Source organism: Sugiyamaella lignohabitans, chromosome A (assembly GCF_001640025.1).
Source record: "Sugiyamaella lignohabitans strain CBS 10342 chromosome A, complete sequence".
NCBI lineage: Eukaryota > Fungi > Ascomycota > Dipodascomycetes > Dipodascales > Trichomonascaceae > Sugiyamaella > Sugiyamaella lignohabitans.
The window spans coordinates 3,097,399-3,120,164 of NC_031672.1; the positions used below are offsets into that span (position 1 = coordinate 3,097,399).

The window sequence follows — 22,766 nt, forward strand, 5'->3', positions numbered from 1 at the left end:
TCGCAATTAAGATGACCAGAATGACTGGTTTTTTTCTGAATCTCCTGAACTTGTTGCCAGATATACCAGCTCGACAAACAGACACAATCAATTGAATCCAAACTACGCGTACACTAAACAACTACACGTGGAATCAATCCAAATCTCGATATCGGTTCCGGTCCTGTAATGCTCTCTAACCCACCTAATACTCCCGATATTTCAAACTGCCACGCTGCTGAGGCTACGAATGCGGCTACACGGGTGTAGTATTCTGTTAAAGGGGACTCAGGGGGAATAGGCCAAGGGCCGGCGAGACTACCTCCGGCGGCTGGGGCTCCGCCCCAGACCCTGGTTGCTCCTCTCGCTTCGCTCGAGTCATTGCGTCGACGGTGAAATTCAATAGCTATTGTATGGAAGAAAATTAGATTTTTTGAGGAAAGGAGAGAAGGGTGGGTGTTTCTTAGGGGTACTCTTGCATTTGATCTGATATGGAAGCCGCGATAGTTGTAGCCGCGGTATACCAGATCAGCTACTTCACCAGTCTGATAACTGTGAATTAATTCTATCTATGTTGTAGAACGAGAGGATATGGCGGCCGATGATCTGAAATCAAGTGTCAAGGAGTATTTGGAAGGTCTTCCTGAGGTCATTCTGACTCGGTTGTATGAGTCTCCAGCCACTTGTTTGGCTGTTTTTCGACTTCTTCCTGCTTTGGCTAAGATGCTTGTTATGAGCATGTTGTATCGAGATGAATCAGTTCACATTAGCGAGATTGAGAAATTTGTCAAGACAAAGTCGAGAAAATTACAGGTAGAGGCTCTACAGAAACTCAAAGCATTGCATTTGATCACTGAGGTACGGCGTGATAGAAGTATACGACTCAGTTCTACATTTAGAAATAGTTTCAGGTCGGCTCTGACTACTGGTCCTGCTAACCAGTCGTTTGGTGTCCCTTGTGAGACCGATGATAAACACAAGGTGGATATTGCATTTTTAGATAAGCATGCTAGTGATAAATGGGAGGGGATTCTTCATTTCATGGTCGGTACCGAATCCACTGGTGATTTTGGCAATACGGCTCCTCCTCCTGGTGAAGGTGTTTTATCATTATTACATCATAGCGGGTTAATGGAGAATGCTATGGGGTCTGATATGATGGTTGGTAGGAATGAATCTGTAGAAGGAATGCGTATATCAAGTGGTGGATTCCAATTCCTACTTCAATCGGTTAATGCCCAGATCTGGACCCTGCTACTCCAGTATCTGAATATGGCATCAAATCTGCAAATGGACCCTGTAGACGTTCTTAACTTCATATTCATGCTTGGTTCTTTGGAATTGGGTAAAGATTACTCTCTGTCAGCATTAAGTGATACCCAGATCAAAATGTTGGAAGACTTGCGTGACTTTGGTCTTGTATATCAAAGAAAGTCGTCTTCACGACGGTTTTATCCTACTCGTTTGGCAACGACTCTGACCTCTTCAGATGCTAGTGCACTTCGATCCGCATCGTCATCTATGGATGCTGCTATCAATGAAGCAGGTACTCCTCCTGTAACTACCACTTCGTCGTCTAAATCACTTATCACCAACAATCCTGGAGACTCGGGATTCATCATCCTTGAGACTAATTTCCGGTTATACGCATACACAGATTCACCTCTTCAGATTGCAGTGTTGAACCTCTTTGTTCACTTGAAAACGCGATTCGCAAATATGATCACTGGTCAGATCACTCGAGACTCGGTGCGGAGAGCTCTTATAAATGGTATCACTGCTGACCAGATCCTCACTTATCTAAGTGTCTATGCCCATCCACAAATGAAGAAAAACGATCCTGTGATTCCTCCAACTGTTATGGATCAGATCAAGCTGTGGCAACTGGAAATGGATCGGATCAGAGCCAGTGATGGATTTCTGTACACTGACTTTTCCAGCTTCCAGGAGTACGACCTGGTTGCAACATACGCAGCTGAACTCGGTGTACTTGAATGGCAAGACCCCAAACGGTGGCGTTTCTTTGTGTCTCGTGAGGGCAATGCCCAAGTTGTCGACTTTGTCAACCGCCGAAAAGCTAAGTAACACTCTATTTATTCAAATCTACAAGTAATGCTGCCTATGCCTGCCTCCGGCGGCTGGGGTTCCGCCCCAGACCCCGCTGCTCCTCTCGCTACGCTCGAGTCGATTCTCATTCGACTCCAGACAATTGTCTGAGGGACAATATTTAAAAAAGACTGGGTAGAATGAATGTTAGAAGTCTTTAGGAATCCAAGTACGTATGGGAAACGTGTCGGATGAAACGAGAAGACTTTTGATTTTCCCAGACTGTATTAACCAGCCGCTATAGTGGAGTGAAGCGGATGGTGGTAAGTTACTGGGGAGGAGTGGCCGGGTCGCAGCGTGTACGACCGGTTAGTTATAACTGATTCATTAAATGTACATCGTGGAGAATAAATAATACATACTATCGTAAGCGTCATTAATGTTGTGCAAGTCAATCAGATTCCCTGTTTCGAGGTGCCTATGCCAACGCCAGTCCCTTGCGGACAGCTTTTTCAAGACCCTTGACCCATGATTGACTTTCTTTTTTATTTACAAGCAGTAGAACCCGTCCACGGGCTCCTAATCGTCCGGTACGTCCAGCACGGTGGAGCAGGTCTGCTGAAGAAAGAGGAAGATCATACAGAATGATGTTTCTGACTCGGTTAGTGTCAACACCACGTGCCATAAGATCAGTTGTTACCAGCACTTTAAGTTTCTGACCCCCTGATTCTTCGATGGTTTTGGCGGGAGAAATAAAATCTTCAATCAATTGTTTCCTTTCAGTTGGCTTGACTGTCCCGTCAATACCAATGGAAATGAATCCGCTAGTATTAAGTTCCGTCACCAACGGACTGACGGATTCTTTTCGGTTCACAAAAACTATAACCCGTTTAGTCAATCCATCTTCACTTCCATCGTGGTATATAGCAAACAATGCTTGTTTGAGGGCAAGCATTTTGTTATCCATATATGGAGGTCTGAATACCTCAACTACTCGGAAGTCAATGTGTCCAGGCAGTTTATGTATTTTAGGAGTAACGAGACGGGTGGTATCTGGGTATTTTTCTCGCAAGATCCTATCAAATTGTCTGGGAATAGTAGCAGTACAAAACACCAGATCCAGCAAATTAGGCATGAATCCAATTGAGCCCAGAGTTGCATCTCGGAACGAATCGTTCATCAGTGAGTCTGCCTCGTCGATTACCAGCATTTTACATCTCTGGAGGTATTGGATCTTGGCCAGATTGCTGTTTTTCGACAATTGAGCTAATTTATCTGGTGTACAGATGAGAATGTCAATCCCTTTAGCTAGCCGAGAGTGGATATAGCGTGTTGATACTCCTGGAAGACATGCTACAGATGATAAGGGAACTGTAGACTTTATCTTTTTAATAACAGAGTCTACTTGAGCTATTAGTTCAGCACTGGGTACTAAGATCACAGCTCTGGGTCCTGGAAGCTCTTTTATAAGTTCCCAACCTGGTTCTTCTTCCTCTACTTTCAACTTCGAAAGGAGTGGTGCAAGATAGGCGAGCGTCTTACCAGACCCTGTTTCGGCTGCTAACAACCACGTGTGCTGTTCCAAGGGATTTTTTCGTCGTCCCTGAATAGCTTTGACTGCCAGAGTCTGAATGGGTGTAGGTTTGATGATTTCAAGATGGCCTAGAACAGTCTCCATTATACTATCTCTTACAGAAGACTCGATCTTCAGAGCTTCAAAACTGTCTACTTTTGATAGAACATTCCGATGAGACTCTCTTGATTTTCGATCCAGCTCATATAAAACAGAGAACTTTCCTGAACCAAGCGTTGTAGTCACGGATGTCGACCCTGAGGGAAGAAAATTATTTAGCTTGGCTGATTGACTGCCTCTGCCTCTACGCACTGATCCATAGCTTGATCTGCCTTTTGATCTCGATCCCGATCCTGAACCCGACCTGGACTTTTCACTTTTAAGAGACTGTTTAGATACAGTTGGTGAAAGAGTCAGTTTTCGCGACACTTTAATCTTGGAAGCATACGATCTGGAACTGCCGCGAAGCAGTAGTGAACTGGCAAAAGCACCAACTCCTGAGCTCCCTACAGTTCCAAAGTAGAGGCCTGACCGAGGAGACACAAATCTAAATATCGGAACATTATTCATTCCTGATAAATAGCAGTGGCAATATCAAAATAAAAAATATCAAACTCAAGAACTGGATCCATGCACAAATTTATAGTGATTTGGGCAGGGGTAAAACACTGTTCACGAATCAGGGGGTCAGACTGCCTCTGGCGGCTGGGGCTCCGCCCCAGACCCTGGTTGCTCCTGCTTCGCAGGAGATGGTTGGGTCACCCCACGGAAACGAGCTCGAGTGAAGTGAGAGGAGCATCGGGGTCTGGGGCGGAGCCCAGCCGCCGGAGGCAGGGGGACCCTCGCAAGGTGTATAAGGGTTGGCTACCTAAAACAGAGTGTGAAAAATTACAGGGTCTGCTGCATATTGGTTGGAAAGTTACCCTACCAGCATGTTGACGATTTGAGTCTTTCAAGCTGCGTTATTACAGCACACAGATTTACTGGACGACGAGTTGACAGTTAATTACAGTTCGAAAAGGGATATTTTGTGCCTTTTTTGACTGACTTTTGGCTCTTACTAAGAATAGGTTGTTAACAGGTCGTATTACTTGTGGCAATTAAGGTGTTTTCAGGGTTTGATCTCACAACTGGACATCTCGGTACGGCATACTAATTCAAGTGTAGGATAGGACTGTGGAAAGTGCTATATCTCACATTCGCTATATACTCGGGTCTACGGTGTCTGTAGCTTTGATTTTGGAATATGGGCAAAAACCAATCGCTCGAGGACCTCCTCGACCAGCTGAAAATCCACTCGAAATCAGAAGATCATGAAAGAGTTCTGGAATGCGCTGGTAATATACTCAAACAGTCTCCAAATGACAAGAATGCCTTGCATTCTAAGCTCGTTACATTGATCAAGCTCGACAAGTTTTCTCAGGCTCTCAAGCTTGTTAAAGACAGCCAACAACTGGAAACCAGCTTCCCTGTGGAGTACGCATATGTTCTTTACAAGACTGAGAACTTCGAGGAGCTCCATGAGAAATTCGACTCTTTCAAAGGAGATGGCCAGTCTGGCCTTGCAACAAGAGCCATTCTTCACATTCTGGCACAGGCCAGATACCGTCAGGAAGACTTGGCTAAGGCAGAGGAAATTTACAAAAAGATTATCAAGCCTTCTTCGGTTGATGCTAGCATAGGCAATGAGAAGTCTGATTTGCTTGTCAATCAATCAGCAGTGAGTGCGTTACAGGCTGTTTTAGGTACTGGATCTTCGAATTCTTCCGTCCCTTCAAACAAAAGAGACTTGTCATATGACCATCTGTTCAACATTGCAACTGAACAAATCGGCTTGGGTAACTTTTCTACGTCTTTGGAGCTGCTGCGGGAAGCTCAGTTAGCTTGTAAAGATGCTCCTTACCTTCAAACTCCTCAAGAAATCGCCGAGGAAGTGGCTCCAATTCTCATCCAAGCCGCTTATGTGAATAGCATTCTAGGTAACAAAACAGAGGCTAAATCAATTCTCGAGGAGTCTGTCAATCTTCAGGGTCTTAGTCCTGGACTTGTAAAACTTATTGGTACCAATAACCTCCTAGCCTTGAGGGATGTTGACGAAGATGTGACCATTGAGAATGATATCGACAAAACTGTTACATCTGCGGAGGCACTTTCTCAGTCTGTCAATGCAGTCAAGACAGCACTTAAATCGCTCATTGAGTTGGAAAAGAGCTCCACAAATGATGCTGACATCAATGTTCGGATTAATAGTCTACAGAAAAGTCTTCTATCACACAATAAGCTTATTTTACAGCTGCGATCTGGTAGAGATATTACGACTCCAGCCAACCATCTGGTTAGTAAAGACCCCACGAAAGTCGGTGTCAAGTCTTTGTCTTTATTTGCTAAACTCAGTGATAGCGAACAAGACAATACTGGAGTCGTTTCAAATGAAAAATCCACTGTCAAAAAGCTTCGTCAACTTCTTGCACAATCTTCAGCGCCTTTGACCTTGCCAATCTCCCTGACTTTGGCTCAGGTTTATATCAACAGCAACAAGCTTGACTCGGCGGCTGAAGTGCTCGAATCGACTTTCAACAACAATGTTAAACCTGACAATGTTCATTATAAGTCGCCATATCTTCCAGGATTAATAGGCTCACTTGTAAGCATCTACACCTTGCAAAACCGACCAAAGGCTGCTGTTGATCTTATTGCCGAATCATTTAAATCCTGGTCGTCGTCGTCATCTTCTATTGAGACGGATCTCACCCTTCCAGCTTCAATTCTTGCCGAGTCTGATGTTCATGAATACCGATCTTTAGCATTTGACTACTTCAAAAATGAATATAGTCTGCACCCTGAATCTGCATCCATATCTGCTGGTCTTTTAAGCACCGGTAACGAGACTGCTGTTGAAAATTACGAATCCATTCTAGGCAAGTCCTCGCTCATTGCTATTCAACAACTCACAGAATCCATTGATGTCAATTCCCTTAATGAATCTGGTGTTGCTCCTCTGCTAAAACGTGGTGCCTCATCTACCTTTACTGAGGCTTCTACGAAACGTCGCAAGGTCACTAAAACCAAACGTCGTTCGAAACTGCCTAAGGATTATGATGCCGCTAAGCAACCTGACCCTGAACGTTGGCTTCCCAAACGTGACCGGAGCACCTGGAAGCCCAAACGAAAAGACAAGCGTAATGCTAAACAATCCACGCAAGGTGGTGCTGTCGACAATACCACTGAATTGGGTATCCAAACCCCGACCACTTCAGTTGTCCAGTCCAAGTCTTCCTCTGCTGCCTCTAAAAATAAAAAGAAGAAGAAGGCTAAGCGTTAAATTGCTATGTAATATATGTACTACAAATCACCATTTACGTATCTATATTTCAAGTAGAATAGTGGCTATGTCTAGGCTCTGACCTAGACCCAAGCTTCTCGCTGCAGTTTGATCAGAAATCATCTGATCTGAAATTTAATCTCAGTAGTATGGACAAAATTAATCGATAAATAATACAATGCTATATTCTTTTAGGCGAAGAGAGAATCTTCTTCACGGAGATACTCGCCAATATCACTCTGTCTAAAGGTGACAATAGCGTTGGGCTCAACTCGTCGGGATTCAGCCGTCGATTTGGCAGCAACACCAAATCCCAGTGGAACATCGTTCATTGCATATACTATTAGTCCGCTGTGTTCTGGAATATCTTCGCTCATTCTACCAACATGGGCTTTTAAAACGTGGTTACCGTATAAGAAAGGCATCTCTCCGTTAGGTTTGATCCAGACCTTGTGTTGGGCATGTTTGGCAAGGATTTCTAATGATGTGACGTGGAGTCTAAACTTTCCAGTTTTTGTGAACTTTCCGAGACAGACACCCAGTGACATAAGATTAGGACGAGCCACACAAGTAGCGAGCTTAGCCAGCTTCTCGCTTACATAGTAAACTCGGTCTTTCTGCACTCTGAAACAGTATAATTCATCTGATCGGTTAATCAAAGCTGCGATATTTCGGCCAATATAGCCTGCAAGCTTTTCAAATACCACTTTAGTTTCTTCTTCAGTCAGCTGTCTCATTGTCCAAAAATAGTTGTATACTTTGATCCGTATCTAAGGAAGTGGTGGTTCGAAATAAATAAATTCAGATCGTGCATGATAATTAATTTTTCAGTGCGGCTGTCCCAAGCCTGGTTCACCATTCTCAGACCAGGGGGTGAAAACTTGCAAGAAAAATCTGAGAACAGTTTAATAGAATTTTTTATATACCTACAAAAAATCCGGCTTAATTCTAATGTGGTATTTTTGTGTTTTCTCATAAGTTTTCTATGGGACTCCTGACTAGTGCTATAAACTCATATTGAAGGAGAAAAATGCAGGGTGCAGTGGGCATGCCGATCATTGCTTGGACAAATGCAACTCAATGAAATATTAGCTTTATTACAATAACTTTCGTTCTGAAGATGCTAATTAACACTGTCTCGTGAGGCCTAGAGCATTCCCCGAACCAGATATTGCAAACCTACAAATTAAATAGAAATAGGAATATACTAATTATGCTAAAATTTACCCTTCAATATCGCCTTCAAGTTCATCCTCGTCATCATTGCCAATCTTGATATCCTTTGCTTCAGAAGCCTTGGCAGTAATTCCCTTGACAGTTAAGTACTCGAAAATGGGCTCGCCGCGGAAACAGTCGATAAAGTTAAAGAATCCAGTGAAGACATTCTCTTTAGCTTCTTCTGAATAGATTTTATCGTAAATGTATTTCATTTTGAATGCATCAATTTCCTCAGCATACTTATCAAAGGAAATAGGTTCATAGCCAAAGTTTCCCAGACGTTGATTGTAACTGTCATAAACAGGATGCTCGAGGAGCAGTCCAAGACTAGGAGCCTTGGGAATATTAATTTTGTTTTGTTCAAATGCTTCACTGATACGACTGATAGGGCATCCAGTACGAACAATCAAAACCGCCATGGCTACCATTTTACGAATTTGATGAAGCATAAACGATTGACCGTGTATCTTAATAGACAGCCATTCGGTTCCATTGATGATTTTTGGATCAGAGATGTCCAATGTCTTCATATATCTCTGCGAACTGGGATCCTTGAATGCCTTTCCAATAGTGAAGTTATGAAAATTGTGATGACCCTCATAGACTTTGAATACTTTTCTGGCAAGCTCAAGACGTTCACTGCTGATACGGTAGGCCCTTCTACTTCTATTTTCAACCTCTTTAATTCGCTTCAGAACATTGTTATAAGTTTCACTACCGTTAGTGGTCGCGTCTTCTTCCTTTACTTCCTTTTGCTTTCCTGCACTGTCAAGTCCTCCAGACAACAGCTGCTCCTGTTCTAATTCGTAAGACTTGTTAATACTCTCTGTGGAGATTCCTGCCTCGGTCAATTGGTTGGATACCGATTCCCAGAATTTCTCACCCTCTTCTTTCAATGACGGGCTCTCTTCTTCAGCGATACTTCGCACCTCTTGCTTGGCGGATCTTAGCATTTCAGCCAAATGACTGGTAGGCTTAGGGGGTAGGAAAACATAACTAGGAATCATGTACTCATAAACACGGGAAGTGCACATTTTACGACATTCAAAAGCCTTGTTAGTACGACTGTATCCCCACATTCTTATTTGATCTGGCAAATGACTGTTAATCTTCTCAACAATATCCGAGTCTTCGACAATCAATTTCAGGGAAACAACGTTACCGCCAGCATGAACACCCTTATCAGTACGGGCAGCACGGATTAAAGACGACTTCTTGGGATCATCAGCATTATCTTTAGAAACTGCACCAGCCTTGACAAAGGCATCAAATAATTCTCCTTCGATTGTCTTATGAGGAGGGTTGAGTTGCATACCATGGTATCCAGTACCACAATAACCAATTAGACATGCGACTTTTTTCTTGGGTCTACGTGGCTCGCGAACTTCGCCTTCTTGCAATGGTCTTGGCTGTCTTGGGCCTGTTTCAAATCTTACCGTTAGTCAAAGAAAACGAATACAAAAGTGAGACTAGCATCTAGCGACTCGATTACAGATCAACCTCTTAAACTAGAAATTTCACTGAATCGAACCAAGACCCTGGCCTCAAATTCTGAAGAGATAACAAATTCAAATTATTTTTGTACTCACCTCTTGTTACTTTTGTTACTGTCATCATCCGGGTTGGCACGCTTCTTGCCTTTGCCGCCTCGCTGCTTATTAGCTTTCTTGTTATTGGCAGACCCGTTTTCACTAACAGATGCAGACCCATCTTCGGGCTTGGCTGGGATTTCACCTGTAGATACAACTGGCTCCTGGGGAGCTTCGAGACTAACAGTAGCATTGACCTTTTCTTCTGGCACACTCATAGTTCGAGAAACTTTGATTGTATAGAGCTCTTCTCACCGATGGACATCCTGGCGATATTCTATTTTGCATGCTTTGTGAAAAAAATCCTTGGATGTTAGGGTATAGTACCTATCAGGTTTCAGGGGTAATTACTGCGGAACCAGCAGCTGGGACTCTATACTCCATGCTGAAGTTCGATAATTTCCAACAGTTTAAACCTGTCGGTTATTGACACATGCTCGATCAATAACTGTCAGTATATCGCAGATACGCTCTTACGGTTACGTCCAGAAATAATTAATATTTGTACAAGTTTTACATATGCAAATGAAGTTTACTCGTCATCAGACTCAGCCTCTGAGGCAGAAGCAGGTTCAGACTCAGACTCAGACTCACTGTTGAGATCCATCTCAATATCACTTTCATCATATCCATTGGCCTTGGCAGCAGCTTTGTTCTTGCGAGATGACTCTTCAGCTTTTTCTTCTTCAAGAGACTCACGCAAGATTCTTGCTCTTTCTTCTCGCACCTCACGTTGAACAACAATGTAAGCACCGAGAGGAGTCTTCTGCCATTCCTGATCTTTAAGGAATGCATTGACTTGCTCTTTGTTTGTTGGTCCAAAGTCCACATTGTTTCTCTTTTGTTCAATAAACTTGGTGTTTTGGTCAAGCTTCTCTACCAGTCGTTGGATTTGTTTATTAAATTTGACATTCTTGCTACGCTTGGCAAATCGCTTAAGTGCAATGATAGCAGGAATGCTGAGCTCGGGGAATGCAATGGATTTACTGTGAAGAACGAAAAACTCGCCAACGAGGTCAATGAATTGCTCAGAAACGCCATCCTGATACACTCTAGTACCCAGGTATGCTTTACCAGCACGGATGTTGTGATCAAAGTCAAGAGGACGTAACGTACTGGGCTTGGCTTGTTTAGTGATGATTGTAGAGCTCAAGATTTCCATCAACAATGGCAGAATAGGAATATAAACACCAGTCTGTTGGGAGATACGGAGTAAACTTCGGATCAAATAAAATCTCAGTGGGAAGTATTGAGGAGTTGGAATAAGACGGATAGCACCCAGAGTGATTTGTACTAAAGGATGAATCAGTTCATGAAGAGGATTGGCCTTATTGCTATTGTGGTGATAATATGAGATAACTCTAGACCAGAAATCCAGAGAATGACAGTATTGCCAGTTATAAATGGCTTTGTAAGACTCGGCCGTCTTGTTGGAGATACTAGTACGCAAGTGAACAGCCAGTTGACGAATAAACTGGAAACCTTGTTGGTATGACACGGTAGCATCGATTCCGAACAGCGTCACAGCTGAATTCTTCATGAGGTTGATAGATGGCATGGTGTGGACAGTAGTTCTTCTACTGGCTTTAACGATACCACCGTATGTGCTCTTGAGCACAACTTCAAGCAGCGACTTTTGATAGGCTTCCGTTGCGGTCTTGAGAAACGAGAATGCAGCCAAACGAGCTTCATCATCTTCAGAAGAGCCCCATACCTTGACAACTGCATTAACAAGATCCTTGATCAAGTTTCTATAAGACAAAAAGTATGGCAACAAGTCCAACACTGACTTGAGAATTAAAGTAATGGTGCTTTTATTGTGATTTCCATTTAACAAAACAGTCAGTGAAACCAAGTGAGATCTAAGTGTGCTTGACAATGATTTGAGTTTCTTGTTTTCAACGGGAGTGGATTTAGCTCCATTTTCACCCTTGGTCAAGGGAAGATGGAATCTGATAACAGCTGGACCTTGTTCTAATGCCAACAACATAAGAGAGTTGAATACTTCAGGATCAGTGACAGAGTACTTGTATTCATTTTCATCATTGGTGTTATTTTCGGTCATATGAACAGCAGCACTGAAAGCCTTGAGCACCTTTCTCAAGGCACGCAATGATTTCTCTTCTTTAAGACTCTTGGCCCATGTACCAACATCTTTAGCAGTAACTTCAGAGCTAGCAGAATCATCTTCTTCGTCTTCAGATGCATCATCAGCAGCAGCTGACTTTTTGGACTTTTTCGATTTCTTAGAAGACTTCTTGTCCTCCTCATCTTCATCATTCTCTTCGGCCTCTTCTTCTTCATCGTCGTCCTCACCCAAAATAGAATCAGGGTCAAAGTTTAACAAATCCTTATCATTTTCTTGTAAATATTTGTAGAATTCAGGGTCTTTTTCAGCCAAAGATGCTAATTCGTCCTTGTGACTAGCAGCCTTTTGTTTCTTGGATTTTGACTTTTTACCATTCATTTTAGGGACGAGGTCGTCTTGCTCTAAAAACTCTTCAACCGAATCATTTCCAAACACTCGCTCGGTCTTTCCATCATCATCTTGTTGGTCTTCAGAATCAGCTTCATCACTGTCATTTTCTCCGTTATCACGACCACGTTTAGAGCTGATTCCCTTTTTCTTTCCATTTAAATGCTTTTGCTTGTATTTCTGCTCGACTCGTCTCTGGTCAACAGTCCGCTTGAGATGAGACTTTTGAAACTTCTTGGTAGCTTTAGAAGGTTTAGCCATTGTTTTGGTCTAGATCTCTAAGTAGTCAAAGCTGTCTAGAGTCCTGCTGCCTGCCTTAAAAAAAAGTTTCAAAAAAAATGTAGCTGATCGACGATGAAAAATATCGTCGATCTCTCCCATGCCTGCAACCGTTCCAGTAGCCTTGCACGGCTTTCATTTTCCTACAAGGAAGACCAGACCCAGTCAAGCAGCTGTCGCGTTATAAACGCGCTTAATTATAACTGCTGATTTGACACTGCACACCTTAAAACAAATAAATACTGCCCAAAAGTCTACATATGCAAAAACTTGTTGCAAGAAAGGCAATTATAGAAATTTGAAGTTTGATTCACTGCCCTCGCAAGTTTCAAGGGGAAAATATTACGAATCAGAGGAATTAATTGGATCTGGTTTGGATAGAAAATAATTTGGTAGAATTAAATACGGCATTACAGGTGGTTAGTACGCTTTCTACAACTGATTCTGATTTCACACAAATATTATTGAATACTTCAAACTATAACCAAGCTGGGTCTTGGAATTGACTGGTCAAAACGTCTAATACAAAACTGCTCAACATCTCTCAAGTTTGAAACTGTCGGTTTGAGTTTGGATTGAATACTGTACAGTCGTCAATCATAAGTGAATGCTAATCAACCCGGGTCGGCCCTTTTTCGAATATTCGATTACATTATTGGTTTGCACTGTTTAATTGTCATATTCAGTACAACATAAAACTAGAGACATGGGGTCTGTGCAACATTTAGCTGATGTTTCCGCTCAAGCGGATGCGACGAAGAGTGAAGACGTCCCAAAAAATAATGTAGCTCTAGTAGATGGATCAGAGACTGAAGATGAACCATCTCCAGTACCAGACGATCTGGATTTAGATACCGACGACAATGACCATGACAATGAGCACTATGATATGACGACGACTATCACCAACAGGAGGAGCAGCCTCGTCGAATATGATGCTCCGGCCAATTCTCTTTATCAGGCCAAGAGCAATAGCTCTAACAATATCGATGGTGATATTACACACTGTTTGGAACCAGGATTTCAACCGAAAAATGGAATCCACAGCAACAGAAGCACCAGTTCACGAGCAGTTTCGGGATCGCCCGTATTGAATACGTCATCTCCTATTGTCCGATCGCCTATGAAGTCGCCCAATAGCACTACAAAAACACTGCCTCCTATTGCACCTGGCTCACTAAAAATTTCCAAGCGAAGGAGATTGGAACCCATTTCGTCTTCTCCATTTCACATCCAAACAAGCGGAGGGGATACAGCGGACTCTCAGGGCAATCCCCCTTCATCCATTAGCCGAGAAGCCAACCGTAGCATCAACAATGGTATCCCATTTAATCAATCTACAATCACCCCCATAAAACAAAGATCATTTTCGAGTCCCCTAAAATCAGTAGGAAGGAGGACTCCATCACTACAGGACAGGCCAATACCAGTTCTTTCCCCACCTGCAACGGTTGAAGAGGAAGATGATACTCCTGATGGCAACCTTCTCACCACCTTGTCTGTCCCTTCAGTCTCATCTCACAATAATCTTGATACGCAAAACTCTCCAGTCAAAAATACAACTGGTTTGAGTTTTGTTGAGACAGGAGCTGAAACGCCATCTTCGGACTCATCTGGATCCACATCCTTTACGCCCAACAAGAATGTACGATCTCCATTCGGGTCATCACCTCCTGCTGTGCGTAATAGAAGTGTCACAGTCCCAGCCATGTTGTCAAAATCTAAAGACAGCTAGACCATGGGTACCGCATAATGCGGTTATTCTTTACTATTTATTATTTCTATATCTTTTGCATCTCTTTATATATTTTACTTTACGTCATAATTTGCTTTTGCCGATTAATCAGGCCTCTCTCCTCCATTCTTCTCATTCTCTGCTAACATATTAGTCTAACTCAAGTACAATGGGGCTTCTGCTATTGCTCAATTGTCGTTTTATATGAGATTACAAGTGAATTAGCCCGTCTAAGTTTCTTTAGCTACTCCAGTTACTCCTTCTGTTCTCAAGACTGAGGCTGTAGCTAAAACTACTACTACTACTACTACTACTGTTGCTGCTGACTCCTAGTACTCCTACTCCCCCAAGTCCAAAGAAGAAGTGAGCTTCTGGAAGACTACCTAGAGAATCACATATGGGTCAATTGTCTACTTTGATCTATACTGGATGGTCAATCTATGAGACCAGACACCTTAAAGAGAAGAATCTCCTGCTGATATCACTAAGAAGACTCTGGTTATCCTTAGTTGTAGCTGGAGTCCAGTCTCACTTCGGAAGACTATCAACACTCCCAACGACAGTTTTGTTGATTTTTCTCTCAGAAACTCCTTCTTGCTCATCCTTTACTCTTCTTTGGCACCACCGATACTATTGAACACCGTTCTATCATGAGCCCATCCATGGTTGATTCGTATTAAGGAGTCTGATGTTACTTAACTACAAGATCGAAATCGCTTAGAATGACTATGAAAACCCAGAATGAATCCTATTTTCTCACTGTTCTTTTCGACTCCTGGTCGGACCACCGTCTATCGAGCCAGCTCTGCCTATCACAGTCTCATTTTGACTAATTATTTTTTGGTGGCTGCTGAACTAAAAAACAAACAGTGCTTTGGCAGCAGCCAGTTTTGATCCCGCGGAGATGTCAGAAACGGAAGAACCTAGAAGCATATGCGGCTTTGATGTCTACATCGTGCGGCTCGAGATTACTAACAGGGGTCAGCATCTCTATAGAACTCGCCTGTCATATAAAAGCCAGTGGCGAAGCCATTCCATTTCTAACTCATAGAATTTAATTAAAGAATCACAGAATGACGACGATAGCTGAGAAATCACAGGGCCTATTAGATGTAGGTGAGCACTGTGCTCTATGCAATAAAATTGACTTTCTTCCGTAAGTACTTCAATCTTTCTGGTGTCATTCGTGGGGTAATATGATTTCAGATGCGAAGGTAATTCGGGCTACAAATCTGATTTTGGAACATGACATTTTTAGATAGTGCCAGACTCTATTCCACTGACTTGTGGGTACAGGATATTTTTCTCTATGCATCTGGAGCTGAGCCCATTACCAGAGACCTGAGTAGAAATATATTAAGGACAGATTAGCTAACAACATTTATAGATTTAAATGTCACGAGTGTGAGAAAACATACTGTAATGAGCATAGAAAAGTCCAGGATCATGATTGTGTGCCTGTGAAAACAAAGACAGGTTCAGGATCAAGTTCTACAAACCGAATTACATCATCTACTAGATTGGGGTCAACTCCAGCATCAAAGCAAGCTGTGGGAGCACCTCGTCTAGCAGCTGCTTCAGCTGCCAGTGACAGAGCTCGTAATACTAGCCAACCCACTAGTTCGAGTGGGGCCGGCAGTTCCAGCTCATCCACGTCTTCGACACCACCTGCATTAGAAAGACTAAAGTCATTATGGGCCAAGAAAACATCATCTTCCTCATCAAGTGGAGGAACTAGACCCAAGAAAGTGAATCCATTATTAGCATTAGCAGAACTCAAGAAGTCATCGAAGGGTGATGAGAAGATTCCTACTCAAAATAGATTATATTTCTATCTTGTTCGCCCTGCATCAGATACTCTAGATATATCTGGTAGGCCGACAACTCGTCCTGAAAAGAAGTTGGCTGTTTTCTTCCAGAAAGATATGATTGTAGGAAGGGCTTTGGACAAGGCTTGCGAACTTCTGGCCATTACAAACAAGAATAACACATCAAACGGCCATCGGTTAGGATTGTATGCCGGAGACGTGTTCATTGCATATAATCAAAAATTGTCCGACAGCATTAAAGATGGCATGACCATTACCGTGAGATAGATCCAGTTGAGTAGTTCCAGTTGCATAGCATTAAATGGGTTGATGCTCTTTAGAATGACTTCAAGGTGCCTCACCGATTTGGAGAAGATCTACTAGAGAATCTGTATAAGAGTTTCCTGATTGAAATATAGTAGAAGGACTGTCTAACACGCGCGACACAGCTTGGTCATCAGCTTCAAGTGTTCCATATGGGCGCATGCCACAAATATATGCGATAAAGGAATGATAGGCCTCTACAGTGTTGTCTTCGAGGATAGCAGAGTGAAGAATCTTACACTGACCTTGAGACATTTCTGATATTTGCGTTATATCTCTAAATGTAAAGATGTCACACGACCGAATGTCAAGTAGGGATAGAGTTTGAGGTTGATAGCCTGGAACGTGGCGATTCTTGTCGTTTAGTTGCATTTGTTTAGATATGTAGATTTTAATCCATTCCGGTTGTAATGCATTCGTACGAATTTTAAGATGGTTGAGGCTACTCGGTAGCTCTTCTAATAACTGCTCCAGTACAAAACTACTGATATTGAAAAGTCTTGTCAGAATTAAAGTGCGTAAGCGGCAACACGATCTAGCAATGAATAACAACTGAGAATCCGATAGCAAAGTATCCGTTAAGTTGAGATAGACGAGGTTCTGTCCGACAGCTTCGAAAGTTCTGTAGAATATGGGTTCTGTTAACTCTGCCATCTTACGAGGAACTAAGATCTGCGTTTTGATTGAGAGGTTGACTATTGTATTGGGAAGATCCTTCAGATATGAAAAAGTGGAGGCTTCGTCCATGAACCAGGAAACAGCTACATGGAACGACACTAGATTAGGACTAGATTTGGAAAGGCGGATTATGGGAGAGAGGTATCGAAGACTTTCACACGGGTCAATAACTAGGCTCCTTACTTTGGAAAGTTTCCTTTGTGCAATTTCTAGACGAAGCCAGCTCGTGTTGCTGGATGTTCCAATAACAGGCGAAGACGGTGGTGACGGTAAAAGAGAACCACTTAGCTTTTGATCCTGTAACGTTGAGTAATAAAATGGCGAACAGTGTCCTATATCATCTTCGTCAGCACCTTCTCCTTCATCATTCTCATCATGAAAGTACTCCCATATTTCGCGAATAAAAGAGGGTCTTAAATCAGATAACCGGACAATACTACCGAGATGATCTTGATTTCCAATCTGATTCAACTAGTTCCAGTGGTTAGTACTTCGTTACAACACGAAATCAAAGCGATATTCGACTGGATACTCACTCTTCTGCTTAAAACCATACAGTTTACAAGATCATCAAGAGGCAAGTAGCCAAATATGACGGTTAGAATTTCCGTCGGAAGCTCATTGATAGACGGCATGATGGCTGGGGCTGTGAGCAACTAACAGGTTAAACCAGTCTGGAAAATAATAAATAATTTCACGACAGTCCAGCACTGCGTTTCCCTGTTATGGTGTAATATGTAGCACGTATAAAGTTTTGATTACGCGAACTGTTGTTGTTGACCACAAGCAGACATAAATGAAAACATACATTAAGGAATGTATGATAAAGCTACAATTGCATGGATCGGCATTCTATCTTGTGACTGAAAACAAACGGCTGATAAATACGCCGGTCTCATCCAGGCCAGCCAATAGTAAACTAGAACCCAATCCTGAATAGCAGGTTGTTCGTAGACTTGTATGTTATTATGGGCTTTAAAATCAGCCCTTTTTTTTTGTTTTGTCAATTTGTGATTGTCGCTTATCGACGCATATGGGCGTTATTTGAAGTATACAGGTGTCTGCCTTGATCATGCAAGATTATGCAGAACAAGTTAGATAGGCTTAATATTTAACTTTTTTGAACCCGCAAAAACAAATCTATTAAAATAGTTGAATTATATTAAAAATTAGGGATAAATGCTCGACATTTTATATAATTTCATTCCCTACCCTCTTTTCCCCCTGTTTTCTAGTACTTCAGTTCTGTATATATATCTATTAGTTCAAAGTTGAGGCCGACGAGGATTTCTCGCTACCATCCTGACCCAGTCGGATCCATTTTTCGTTCTCACCATCAATATCTGAATCGATATCTGCTTGGCCACATAGACATGTCTTTGGCCTCGATCCATTAGCTTTGTATCGTTAGTTTGTCAAAATACACATCAGGAAACAGCCTACAGTGTACCTACCTTGATCATTGCATCCACAGGTGCAAGCGGCATCACAAGAGCATGTATTATCACTGGTCATCGAGTGTCCGGAGATTTGCCTAGAGGATGATTTACTGCGGTGTTTAAATACTGAAATAATTGGTTAGCAGGTTCAAAAAACATGTGCAGGGTCAACGCTTTTAAGACACGGCAGCTGAGAAATGAAACTAATGGAGAAACTGCGAAGCCCCAGAATACATTATGTGACTCTTGGACAAATAATCGGCATTGGCACAAGACGATGGGTTGCTGAATATAACTGCGACCAAGAAACTCTGCACGGGCTTTTCCAATTAGAATCTGGAATGCTGTGGTAATGAGCTATTGAGAAGCTAAAAGTTTCAGAAGTCATCAGGCCAATAGTTTATACTTACTCCTCCCTCCTTGGCAACGTTCTATATCTTCTCGACGATGTACACGGCCATGGCATCCACTGGACTGTGACATCTGACTCGAGTCTTGTTCTCTTCCAACTACTTTCAGAGTTGTCTCCTTGAAATCACCCAGTGACTTGCCAAATTCATGAACAGTCTTTTCCAAAATACTAATTTTGGCTGCTAGAACGTCAAGCTCTTTACAACAGGTTTGACCGGGGTGACTACTCACACCACTTTTGGATGAATTTTTATTGAGTTCGCTAGGATCATGAAGATGCTGATACTTGGCGGCAGCCAGACCGATCTCTCGAAAATGCTGCTCAATGGCATCCACTTCTACATATTCCTCCTTGTTCATTGCTTGTTTGATTTTATCCAACGTACAGCGTAAAGCAGTATTCTCTAATTTAAGCCATTGTGGGTCGGCAGGCGAAGGGCAAGATGAGTCTTGCTGCTCCTCCGTCCTGTCAAACATATCTTGGTATGTATAGCACATTGTACAGTATAGTCCAGGAAGCGCCGAGTTATTTTCGGAACCTTTTGAATAACAATAATCAAAATACCCATAATCTATTCCATCTACTAGCCGTATGGGTGTCTTGTGATATCAGATATCTAACAGTTTGATCTTATATTCTCCCGTGCATCCCCCATCATGAAATGAGCTTGGCACAGCTCAATAGTGCTCTCTTAGATGATTATCATCTGTAATTTCAAAAGTATAACTAATTTTTGCACACTGTTCTACAAATAATCAGCTAGAACGAAATATCTTTACACTAGAGAAACCCAACTTCGTCGGAATTCACCATAGTGTGAGCTATATCTATATCCTGTGGTATATTGTGGTGCAGTTCGCCAGCCGCTTAAATAGTATTTTTGGCTGGCACATGGAGGATGCTGATGCATACAAGCGTCTTGAATAATATCCCCATACGATAGGGTTTAATGGTATTTCCGGAGTTCAGCTCGTGCAATAAAGTCCCAGAAGAACTGTCCAGACGAAAAGCTCAAATAGACCGGACATTCATGAGTCTGGATAATGCAATTTCAATGCACAGTGTGAGTGAACTGATGCAAGTGAACTGATGCAAGTGAATTGATAAGACTGGCAGGAGTACGCACTTGAATTTCCTGTCTGTGGTGTTCAGAGCCATGTGATCAAGTTGGAAAAAAACATAATATCTCTATCTCAAGATCAAAAGAAAGCGATAAATAAAATTTTCCAAAATCTACTTGCTTTTCATATTTAATGTTAGAACAAACGGCAGAGGCACTGGGAGTAAATCATACATATATGCTCTGGTTAACTATTTAGTACTTCTCAAGTTTTCAGTGAATCCTTTAGTATTAAACAGCTTTTGGAGAGCTCAAAATTTCCTAGCTGAACATGAAAATTTAATTCTCTTAGGAGAAGAGAAAATAAGAAAGAGTTAACAATTGAATAAATATTCCTCAATAGTGAGAGTTAATTATGGGTTACCCGGATATGGAGACATGAAATGCCTTTAAACGGGTAAACCTATCTATGCCTAAAACAGACTTAACCTTATATACTGGAAGATTTTATACAATAATACCCCGCCTTGCTCTAGATCATCCCAACCCGCTGGAATCGCTATTCATTATGTTTCCGCTAGCAAGATTATTAGCGCCTCGAATGGGCTCAAGGTCAATTTATAAACTGAGTAATATTGCAATTATCAATTCAAAAACATTCAGTGCTTCTCCTGTCCAAAAGCTTAATGGGAAGCCCATTAGTCACAGATCATTTACAGCTATGCGATCTATACTAAATACTGCATCATCCACAGCTTCATCTTCGTCTTCAGCCAAGTCGAAAGCCAACACTATCCCTCTAACTACTCGTATATCGAGTGCGTTTTCATTTATTTTTGCATCAGGACTGGTGATTGGCGGTATCGGCTTAACAGGAATTGTAATTTATTATTTTGTAAATGATATTTTACTGCCTACTAGCGACGTTCAAATCTTTAACAAGGCATTTTCGATAATAGAAAAGGACCCTCAGTGTCAGAAATTATTAGGCGGATCGAAGATTAAAGCATATGGCGAAGAAACGTCAAGCAAGTGGGGTAACCGAAATAGACCAATTGCCAGTCGAAGAGGGATGGATGGCCGTGGTCTAGAGCATGTGTTAATGCATTTCCATGTTAAGGGAGATATTGCCGAAGGCGTGGCCCGTTTAGAAATGATTGAAAGTGGTGAAAAGTCATCACTGGGTATTGGTAAATTTGACTTCAGATACTTAGTGGTCGAGGTGCCAGGTAGTCCGCGTGTTTATTTGATTGATAACTCGAACAAACCCAAGGCAAAGGATCCCAATGCTGGATTTTTAGGTGTTAGATGGGGTCCTAAGAAAGATGTATAGGCTAGCTACGAGTTATAGCTACCAGTTCATATTATGATATTCTCCGGGGTTGGGCTATATGGAATTGTTGGGAATGATCAAATAATGTCTTGGACCCGATAAAAACGTTGAAAATCATATCTGGCTCTTGGAGATCCCACCTTTCTCTATCTAAAAGTTTCAGTCTTGGTGGATTGGACAGCTTTATATCACTACCACATTGGATTGAACAGCTTTATACCACAGCTACTGGACCTATCTTGCAAAAGTTGACCAGTGAGCTAATACTATTCAATAGTTTGTGACTAGATACGTTGAAATTAAACTTCTGAACCTATACATTTGGTAATTTAACAATTTAATCCACTTCGGATCTAAGATAACTCCATAAGCCTTTTAACGAAATAATGGTATTTAATACTGATTAGCAGTTATTTGAGAATGTGAAACTTCACAACACTGTGTAAGTGAAAGCATCGGTTACACAGTCTTGCCACATTAAACCTTACGTTTTAACTTAAGTTAGAATGTCATTATGTCATTCTAGTAGTCTCCCGTGAACTAGAAGCAAATCAGATCTAGGGCTGGGCCCCAGACTCCGATAACCGACGACCCGAATGATAATACATGAAACATGATGAATTAATATGTACAAATGGAAAATACTGGTGATCTCTTTAAACACATGTTGAACGTTAAGTCTACTCCAAGACGATCTTACCACCAACAGCCTCTATGGTCTCCTTGATCTTTTCAGCGTCCTCCTTGGGAACATTCTCTTTAAGTACTTTAGGTGCGCTCTCGACGAACTTCTTGGACTCGACCAAACTCAATCCCAACAGAGTCTTGACCTCCTTGATAATCTTTGGTTTGGCCTTGGCATCAAATGATTCTAACTTAATGTTGAAGATAGTCTTCTCTTGAACAGGCTCAGGAGCCTCCTCTTCAGCAGCAGCAACAGGAGCAGCAGCTGGGGCAGCACCTCCAGCTGGGAAAGAAATATCTGGAATATTCAATCTTGACTTTAATTCACTGACAAGAGCAGAGGTTTCGAGGATAGTCAACTCGGAGATCTGGTCGACAATAGCAGTGATCTTGGGGTTGACTGGGGTAGCAGGAGCAGCGCTTGAGTTCATTCTCACGCTAGCAATGCTAGCAGGGCGCACACTGCGCACTCCACTTTTCAAAATGCTGGATCTCGTACACAAACGGAGGACAGACATTTTTTGTCGTTTTTGTTCGGTGTTTTATGCTATTGTTTATCACGAACAGTTTCGGATGATTTCTGGTGATGCGTATGAAAAAGTTGCACGGTTTAGATATTGAAAAATTCCATCAGCCGTACGTCGATACTTCTCGGTGCAAGGGCTGTGAGAAGGCGCTACTCTTACAAGCGTTTCTACAGAAGTGAAATATTCTATAATTGGTGAGAAGTTGTCTTTAGTGGTTAAATTAGTAATTAGTAGTTTTTGGATATGTTTATTAGCAGCTGATTAGTATATTTTATGAGAGAAAA

At 42.0% G+C, this 22,766-nt stretch overlaps 9 protein-coding genes across 9 annotated transcripts; 4 read left to right on the plus strand and 5 right to left on the minus strand.

Moving 5' to 3' along the window:
- Positions 1–570: 570 nt before the first annotated feature.
- Positions 571–2,064, plus strand: TFB2 (TFIIH/NER complex subunit TFB2; the record flags this gene model as incomplete). Its single annotated transcript, XM_018882952.1, has 1 exon — positions 571–2,064. One exon carries the CDS (start codon positions 571–573, stop codon positions 2,062–2,064), a length of 1,494 nt encoding a protein of 497 aa, XP_018735189.1.
- Positions 2,065–2,503: 439 nt separating this feature from the next.
- MRH4 (Mrh4p) lies at positions 2,504–4,168 on the minus strand (the record flags this gene model as incomplete). The annotated part of the gene is made up of 1 exon (XM_018882953.1): positions 2,504–4,168. One exon carries the CDS (start codon positions 4,166–4,168, stop codon positions 2,504–2,506), a length of 1,665 nt encoding a protein of 554 aa, XP_018735190.1.
- Positions 4,169–4,844: 676 nt separating this feature from the next.
- On the plus strand, positions 4,845–6,920 carry SRP72 (Srp72p; the record flags this gene model as incomplete). The annotated part of the gene is made up of 1 exon (XM_018882954.1): positions 4,845–6,920. The coding sequence occupies one exon, from the start codon at positions 4,845–4,847 to the stop codon at positions 6,918–6,920; it is 2,076 nt and encodes a 691-aa protein (XP_018735191.1).
- A 191-nt stretch (positions 6,921–7,111) lies between these two features.
- NIP7 (Nip7p) lies at positions 7,112–7,657 on the minus strand (the record flags this gene model as incomplete). Its single annotated transcript, XM_018882955.1, has 1 exon — positions 7,112–7,657. One exon carries the CDS (start codon positions 7,655–7,657, stop codon positions 7,112–7,114), a length of 546 nt encoding a protein of 181 aa, XP_018735192.1.
- Positions 7,658–8,143: 486 nt separating this feature from the next.
- Positions 8,144–9,451, minus strand: PUS1 (pseudouridine synthase PUS1; the record flags this gene model as incomplete). Its single annotated transcript, XM_018882956.1, has 1 exon — positions 8,144–9,451. One exon carries the CDS (start codon positions 9,449–9,451, stop codon positions 8,144–8,146), a length of 1,308 nt encoding a protein of 435 aa, XP_018735193.1.
- Positions 9,452–10,259: 808 nt separating this feature from the next.
- NOC2 (Noc2p) lies at positions 10,260–12,464 on the minus strand (the record flags this gene model as incomplete). Its single annotated transcript, XM_018882957.1, has 1 exon — positions 10,260–12,464. The coding sequence occupies one exon, from the start codon at positions 12,462–12,464 to the stop codon at positions 10,260–10,262; it is 2,205 nt and encodes a 734-aa protein (XP_018735194.1).
- Positions 12,465–15,290: 2,826 nt separating this feature from the next.
- On the plus strand, positions 15,291–16,313 carry CUZ1 (Cuz1p; the record flags this gene model as incomplete). The annotated part of the gene is made up of 2 exons (XM_018882958.1): positions 15,291–15,373; positions 15,605–16,313. The coding sequence occupies 2 exons, from the start codon at positions 15,291–15,293 to the stop codon at positions 16,311–16,313; spliced, it is 792 nt and encodes a 263-aa protein (XP_018735195.1).
- A 4,193-nt stretch (positions 16,314–20,506) lies between these two features.
- TIM21 (Tim21p) lies at positions 20,507–21,271 on the plus strand (the record flags this gene model as incomplete). Its single annotated transcript, XM_018882959.1, has 1 exon — positions 20,507–21,271. The coding sequence occupies one exon, from the start codon at positions 20,507–20,509 to the stop codon at positions 21,269–21,271; it is 765 nt and encodes a 254-aa protein (XP_018735196.1).
- A 680-nt stretch (positions 21,272–21,951) lies between these two features.
- On the minus strand, positions 21,952–22,473 carry MNP1 (mitochondrial nucleoid protein MNP1; the record flags this gene model as incomplete). Its single annotated transcript, XM_018882960.1, has 1 exon — positions 21,952–22,473. The coding sequence occupies one exon, from the start codon at positions 22,471–22,473 to the stop codon at positions 21,952–21,954; it is 522 nt and encodes a 173-aa protein (XP_018735197.1).
- Positions 22,474–22,766: the final 293 nt, after the last annotated feature.